Here is a 7,677-nt window from a genome sequence, read left to right as displayed (position 1 = left end):
CTGTCTCCACCCCCACCCCTCCATGCCGGACTCCTCGGTGCAGCCCAGACCCCTGAGAAGGACACTGGGGTCACCCTCCCTTCCGCTTCTCGGGACCTTGACTGTGGGGCGGCTGCTGGGTCAGTACAGCCCCACTCCCTGCATCTTTCCCTCTCTGTCCCCCACACTTCCCGGCCCGGGCCGTCGGTCCGCCCGTGCCCCGGCTGGGCAGGCGGCTGCCCGGCCGGGGCGGGGCGGGGCGGGGCGGGACGCCCGCGAGAAGCCCCTCCCCGGGGGCGGGCGGGCCGGGCTGGGGGCGGGCAGCGGGGGTGTCCCTCCCCGCCTCGCTCCCCGGTAAAGTCTCGCGGTGCTGCTGGGCTCAGCCCCGTCTCCTCCTCCTGCTCCCTCTCGGCCGGGCGGCGGTGACTGTGCACGGAGATCGGAGCGGGCAGCGCAGCCGTGCCCGCCCCGCCAGCATGGCCACCACCGCCCCCTGCACCCGCTTCACCGACGACTACCAGCTCTACGAAGAGCTCGGCAAGTACGGCTCGGACTCCCCCCGTCCCCGGTCACTCCTGCGGCTCCTCCCCCGCCCCCCGGCCCTGCACCGGCCCCGCTGCAGCCCGGCCGGTGCGGCGCCCCTTCCCCGCCCGGCGCCCCCGCCCCCGGCCCCTCCCCAGCCAGCTCCGGCCCCTGCAGCCAGACCGGAGCCTCCTGCTGCATCCGGTTGGACGGACGAGCCCCGGCTGACTGCAGCCCCCTGGTCGCTCAGGGCTCCCCCAGCCACGCCCCCGGCCCGCTCCGGCCCCGCAGGCTCTCCGACCTTGGTCACACCCTGTCCGAGCCCCGGACCCCGGGGCCCGACCCACAGCCGGTGCCCCGGGTCTGGGGGCTGCTCGGGTACCTCGCCCCGCCCCCGTCTGTGGGCTAGTGCAGCCTCTTCCCGGATCTCGACCCCGCTGCTGGGCGCTGCTGCAGCCCCCGCTTCTTCCCCCCCCCAACCTCCCTGCAGTGGTCCCGGGAGCCGCGCGCCGCAGCCGCAGCATCCCCCTCCCCGCCGCACGGCACCGAGCAGCCGCCGGCCGCTGCCGCCGCCACCGCTGCTGCTGCAGCCCCAGACTCCCCTCCCCGCCCCCCCAACCTGGCCACTGCAGCCCCCGCCCTGCCCCCCATCCTGTTCACACACAGGCGAGGGGAACTGGGTATCGAAAGCTGGAGGGCTTTCTCGGGGGTGGAGAGGGGGTGGAGGCCGGGAGGGGAAAGGGAGAAGGAAGGGAGAGACTTTGCAGCCCTGCCCTTGACAGCTGGGGCCCCTGCCTCACTTGTGAGGGCTCTCCTTCCCTTTCCCTGCTGCTAGCCTAGAACTGGGATGCTGTCCTTTTTGTGGGATGTGGTGGGACCCTCAGGGTCTGACAGTCGGTGGGCCTCTGTCTCCTCTCCTGATGCTAGAGCCTTATTTCTCCCATGGATGACGGAGATGGTGTCTTCTTTAGGGAGTTCTACCTCCCAAATTTCCTGTGGTTCCCAACTATGACTCCTATGAGTAGGAAAGGATACCTTTGCCCCTCACTCTTCACTTCTCCTCCCCTGGAATGCAGGGTACCTCTGAATGCATCAGGTGTGTCTTAGGAACATTTCCCACCAATCCCACACCTGTGAGCCTGAAGTCTGAGTTCTTTCTTTGCCCCAGGGTCAGATAAAGGGACCCGGTGGAGGGAAATATCTTTTTTTAAATCATAAGTCTAAGTCTTACCTGCTTTTTGTCATGAATGCTTGGGTGGGAGTGCCATTGGGTGAGTGGGTGGGGTCAAGGAAGAGTCTGCCAACCTATTCTAGGGTTAGGGAGTCACTGTCAGGAGTGGACCACCGTGGTTATAGGTGGGGGTCATTCTGATGTAGAATCTGAGCATGGAGAGCATTCATGTTGTTGTGAGATCAGGTCTAAGTATTTGTCACTCTACTCCAGTCTTTGTCCCAGTTCTTGCTCTCCTCTCTTTCCAGGGGGGCTTTCTCTGTGGTCCGAAGGTGTGTCAAGAAAACCTCCACTCAGGAGTATGCAGCAAAAATCATTAACACCAAGAAGCTATCAGCCCGAGGTGAGTGTGTATGGATGACAACCCCTTGAAGGCAGGGATTCCTGCACTTCTGTCTTTACATCCCAGCACAGTGCCAGGCACATAGTAGGTCCCTGATTAATACTTGTTACTCGATTAATCTTGATCTTTATCCCCTGAAAGAGCAGGGTGTCTGGCCTCATGCGTTTGGATGGTGGAGTGGAAGTTGGTGATGGTAGGAGGTGATTATTGGAACTTGGAATAGAAGTGACTTTCTGGGGAACTGATTCAGAGAGCTCCTCTGTCTAGGCAGGAGAGGCCCAGGGGCCTTTGGGATGGGAGAAGAAATGAAGAAGTGATGGTTGTTCTCACAAGGGTGACTGGTGCAGCTGAAGGTTCTGGCAGGTGGGGCCTTTGGTCCCTTGAGGGGGAGAGAGGGCCCCATTAACTCCCAGATTTGCTGGAGAAATGTAGTTTACGTAGCACAAAGCAAGCATCCCCTAATTTGGTGAATGGGAGGAAAGGTCCCGCTTGATGTGGATTTGTTGGAGTGAAAGGCAGTGAATGTAGAGCTGTCCTATCCACACATTATCTTCCCCCTCCCACTGCAGTAAATGAGCAGCCTGGATGGTTGCTTGCCTCCCCTTGCCCACCAGGCAGCCAAAGAGACTCCCAAGGGGAAGAAAATCTGTAAACATCAGGGGAGGCTGGTATTGGCGAGGACTCTTCGGGAACAAATCCTGCCACATGAACTGGATTGCTTTTTTTTTGATCAAATTACCAAGTTAGTGATGCAGCCCAAGATGCAATCTCTCCTGGGCGGAGGTTGGCTGCCTCTTGTACAAGAGAAAGAGAGAAGGCACCTGATGGCAGTGGGTCAGAGGGGCTGTCGCTCTCCAAAGCAGGGGGCCTGACTTCAGAGGCTGACTGTGGAGACTTTCTCAAGGCCAGAGAAGACAAGGTCTAATTGTTGTATCTCCTCCCCCTGAAGAGTTCTACCTCTAATCCCACCATCGGTATATACCCAGCTTCCTCGAATCAGACTTGTGTGGTCCTCAAAGTATGAGTGACTAGTAAATGAATAGATCCGGTGAAGGAATAATTATGTACAGATGTTTAGCAGATGGGGTGTGATGAGGACTCCAGGTATAGCTGTGAGGCAGAAGTAGAGGAGGGTGCTCTGAACTGTATGAGGCACCACAGGGATGGCACCCCAGATGGGCTGCATAGAGGGGTTATAGTGCAAAGAATACTTGGGCTTGCAGTCAAGACAGGCCGGAGTTCAAATCCTGGTGCTGATGCTTAGGTGTATAATTGGGGTGGGGGGAGTCACTTAACTTCCTCTAAATCTCATCTGTAAAATGGGGATGATAATACAGTGGTGACCTAGCTCACCAGCTTGTTGTGAGGCTCAAGAGTACAGAAAGGGCTTTGTAAGCCTTAAGCACCACATCAGAATTAGTAATTATTCTCCTAGGGAATGGGGAGCTCTGGGATTTCCCGAGTGGAATGTAAGCTCTGTGAGAGCAGGATGGTTTCATTTTTGCCTTTGTACCCCCAGTGCCTGGTACCTAGTAGATGCTTAATAAATGTTTTTTGATATTGAAGTTGTCAGGCTGTAGGATTGAGGGGAGCTGGAGGGGACTGGCCAGTGTTGTCAGCATCCCAGGGCCATGAGAAACCGAGAAAAGAATGTTCTGGGACTTAGAGCTAATTCTAAGGAAGTGGGGAGCATGGATGGTTTCCTTGGGACTGCTTGCTTTCTGGTGGTGGGGTTTTATAGGAGGAGGTGGTCCCCAGGTGTGGGATTTGTCAGCCTCTATTTGTTCACATCCCGTCTGCCCATCTCTTTCTTGGCCCTGAACATCTGCTCCCCAGTTCACTTGTTCATTGGTTTCTCTTCCGTTTGGGCATCTTGGCTCCAGGGCGATGGTTGCCATAGAAACATGTGGGTGGCAAGGGTGCCCTCCTACCCTCCATCAGGGCAGTGTGGGCTGGGATAGGAACACTGTCTCATTCCGGCCCCCTGCAGACGTTCTCTGTCCTGGGAATGGTTACATCACTCACTAGCAACCCACAGCAAAGTCCTCGTGCCCTCAGAAATGGGACCCTGGTGTCTGGTGTCTCCGGTTGATTATGCAGTGTCCCTCTCTCCTCTCGACAGTGCCCTCTCCTTGTCCAGGAGCTGGGGAAGGGAAGGACAGCTGGGCCGATAGACCTGATTTGGGGGAGCTGTCTGCTCTCTGACCTGACCTTAAGTGAGGCTTCATCCCTTTTCTCCCTCCCCCCCACCCCCCAGGCTGCTCTGAGGTGGTAGAGCAAGGTCCCTTGCCTCTTTCCTCTTTATCTCTTATAAACCATGCTAAACCAGTACTTTCGTCCCCCAACCCTGGGGACTTAAACCAGAATATGTTTTGAACCAAGCTTTATTTTTTCCCCTTTAGAAAAAGAACTCTAGCTAAGTAGTTTCTGTAGGAATGTGAGCTAGGGTACCATGTTGTTTTCTCTTGGGACTGTCATGCCCATATGGGGACTATGCCCTGGGGGGTGTGAGTGTGCCAAGAATCTGTGGAGCAGAAGAATTTAGAGAACCAGTCCATTATGATTGGCACAGATGCCAAGAGTGAGGATATCCTGAGTGGGAACTTATGGAGGAAGGGACGTTCATTGGGTAGTACCAATGAAGTATGGAGTAGTTGGGATGTTGCGGGGCAGGAGGGTTATAGCACATTAGTATAACAGGAGGGTACATTCTAGGGTGATAGTGCTATGAGAATGTTTAGTGAATGAAGGAAGGGAGAAGGCAGGGTGGGACAGAGTCCCTTGAGTGAAGGTTGGAATGAGTGCCATGTTGTGCTCTTCCCCCGCAGAGCCCTGGAGTAAAGGCTGTGGTTATCCTGCAGCCTCTCGGCTTACGCTGTATATTTTATAAAGGTACTAGAGCAGCTGGGGCTGGATTTCACCTCTTCACTGTTTGACTGGGGCTAAACAGGTATTGGATTTCTGTGCCTGGGCCATGGTGGGCATGCAGGTAGAGTTGGGGCTTGGGTAGCCATTCTGGAGGGAGGGGGTCTGAGGTTGGTTGCTGTGTCACGCAGATTTCCTTATCTTTTTTTGTTTTCCTTCCTTCTTTTCTTCTGTTTGCAGTGCAACTATCTGGGAAGACAGAGAAGGTGTAGAAGTCCTATTAGGAGCCTAGAGTAGTCAGTGTGGTGAGGTAGCTAGAAAGCCAGCCTCAGAGTCAGGCTGTCATGGGAGTCTCACCTCTGAACACTTACTAGCTGGGTTACTTAAACCTTTCAGTGCCCTGGGCAACTATAAGATGCTGAGTTGGGAAGCTGGTGCTGAACTTTATTGGTAGAGAGAGTTTCCTTTTGGGAATTCCTTATATCGATTAAAATCACAGGTCTGGAAAAAATTTTTTTACCAGATATCATTAGTTTCTGGGGATTCAAGATAACCTCCAATGTCCTTCCTGGCCCTAAATCTCAGGTTTTAGACTCTCTTCTGGGCACATTGGACCTGGTTGCTTGGCCAAGAGGAATTAGACCACCATGGGTTCTCTGAATCCATGGATGTGGGTGGATGAGTCTGCCTGGTTGTGATAATGAAGAACCCTGGATTTGGACTCATAAGAACCTAGATTCATATCCTAGCTCTCTTAGTTATTACTTGTGTGACCTTGGGAAAGTCTTGTCCTCTTGCTGGGCCTCTGTTTTCTTATGTATTAGATTAGAAGTTAAGACCAGGGAGTTAAAATATTCTTACTAGTATTCTTTTTTGGTCTGAACCCTTGATTTCATTCAACTCTGATATTTTCTGATCCTGTAATCAAGAGTTGGGCCCCTTCCCCTTTTTTCTCTTCAGTCTCCTTGTGGCATCAGAGGCTTGTCATGGATTAGTTTGATGGTGGGATGTGGAGTCTTTTGGGGTTGTCCACTGAGTATGGAATCGGGTATATTAAGTTTCTGGCCTTTATAGATATTTATATGGTTGCTTCTTGACAGGGGCAAATTTGGGGTAAGGGACCTCCTAATTTGATCCTATAGCACAAGGGAAGATGTCTTGTTCAGCTGTTTAACTATAGGAGGGGTTTAAAGCTAAGCCCCATGATGGAGGGCAGGGAGGATGGTATTGGACCCTTACCCCTTTGGGACAAGCATAATGACTATAAAGCCGCCATCAACGATAGAACTGGGTTGGTCATACCTTTTCCAGCAGGGGTGTGATAACTGCAGACTGCAGAACAGCCTTGAAAGTTACATGTGGAATGTATTATATACTTTAAAAGAAGAGTAAGTTGTACATAATAAGAGATCTAAAGTTTAGCGTACACTTCTGTTCTCCCATGTCTATGGAAATGCATGTTTTGTTTGGTGTTTATTCGGGGTAAAAATTTTAAAAACAAAAAGCAAATTGCAGGCATCTTCTGAGAAGTCATCTAACTTGAAAGTGAGGCAGGAAGAGGGATACTGTCTTTTGCTTTCCTGCCTACAGTCCAGTAATGGTTTGTAGGGAGCACGTGGGATTCTTCCCCACCTCTCTAGCCCTGTTATGCTGGGGCCAGCTAATGAGGGGTGTGCTTCGGGTAAACCCAGCAGTGGCAGTGAGGAATGTTCCTATCCTGTGCTTCTCTGGAGTCTGACAGCCAGACAGGGCCTTGGCCTCACCTGCTACTCTGCCATCTTCCCCAGCCTGAATATCTGTCACTGGGGATAGGGTGTGGTGGGCCAGTAGGGAAGGGCCAGCTCATGTATGTGTGCACGAGTGCGGAGCAGTCTGTGATTGGACGCTCAAGCCTGTGCCCCCATTTTGGTCTGCCTGTCACTCTCTGAGACGGGGATGGGCCAGTTGTGGTGTGTTGGCTACAAGAAGGGACGAGACTGTCTCTGTACTGGCCCAGCTGGTCCTTGGGCCTGAAAGGGGATCTGTCTGGGTGGTGCCAGCAGAAAGTCTCCACCCCCTTCAAGTTGGCCTGAGTAGCCCCCCATGACATTTGTGTCCCTTGCAGCATCTCTGAGAGCTGTTTTCCTGCTGAGGATAGGGGGTGGTGGGAGGGGAGCAGAAGTATAGAGGGGAGAAAAGAAAGAAAAGTTTATGATATGCTTGCATGAAATGTTGGGAAATTGGGGGACAGGGATGTGTGATCCCTGAGACTGTGTTCAAAATAAGGCTTTGATATTGGAAGAGAAAGTGGTAGGTCAAAGAGTCTGACCCCACTGGTCCTTTTGTGCTTCTGGGAATGGAAAATACCATAATCTGAAAGGTCTTCCCCTGGACTTTCTCAGTTCTGCTTTGCAGTACCTTATTCTGGTGTGTCAGCCATGTACTGGATAGGTCTGTCTCATTGGGTTGAGTTACAATGCAGTAAGGCAGGATGGGGCAGAATCTGGGACCAGTCCATGTTGGCTGGAAGTGGATTTCATTCTCCTAATCTCCTCTCCCTTTTCCCCATCCTAGAGTGTCCTAGAACCCCTTCTGGTGTTGATGTAGCCTAATAGGTTACCATTTGAGGCCTATGGAGGAGTGGTCTAGGTAAGAGCTAGTGTCTTGAAGAGGCAGACTGGACTTTGCTCTGATTGTCCATCATGGTATGTCCATTGAAAGGGATAGGCTGAGCCTTGGGGCCCTGCCCTGAAACCTT

General features: G+C 53.1%; 1 protein-coding gene across 31 annotated transcripts in view; it reads left to right on the top strand.

Moving 5' to 3' along the window:
• The first annotated feature begins 337 nt into the window (after window positions 1-337).
• CAMK2G (calcium/calmodulin dependent protein kinase II gamma) overlaps window positions 338-7,677 on the top strand; it is a 61,570-nt gene continuing 54,230 nt past the window's right edge. For 8 of the 31 annotated variants that reach the window (XM_021006066.2, XM_078150845.1, XM_021006065.2 and 5 more), the window contains exons 1-2: window positions 342-520; window positions 1,981-2,075. In XM_021006066.2, the coding sequence (XP_020861725.1) occupies window positions 456-520; window positions 1,981-2,075 (160 nt within the window). In that variant the 5' untranslated portion in view covers window positions 342-455. Of the gene's footprint in view, window positions 521-1,980; window positions 2,076-7,677 lie in introns of all 31 variants that reach the window. The other 23 variants (XM_021006052.2, XM_021006048.2, XM_078150848.1 and 20 more) reach the window with 5 other exon arrangements.

Source organism: Phascolarctos cinereus, unplaced genomic scaffold (genome assembly GCF_003287225.1).
Source record: "Phascolarctos cinereus isolate Bilbo 61053 unplaced genomic scaffold, phaCin_HiC Scaffold_3;HRSCAF=262, whole genome shotgun sequence".
Taxonomy (NCBI): domain Eukaryota; kingdom Metazoa; phylum Chordata; class Mammalia; order Diprotodontia; family Phascolarctidae; genus Phascolarctos; species Phascolarctos cinereus.
This window is presented reverse-complemented; position numbering and strand designations above follow the sequence as displayed.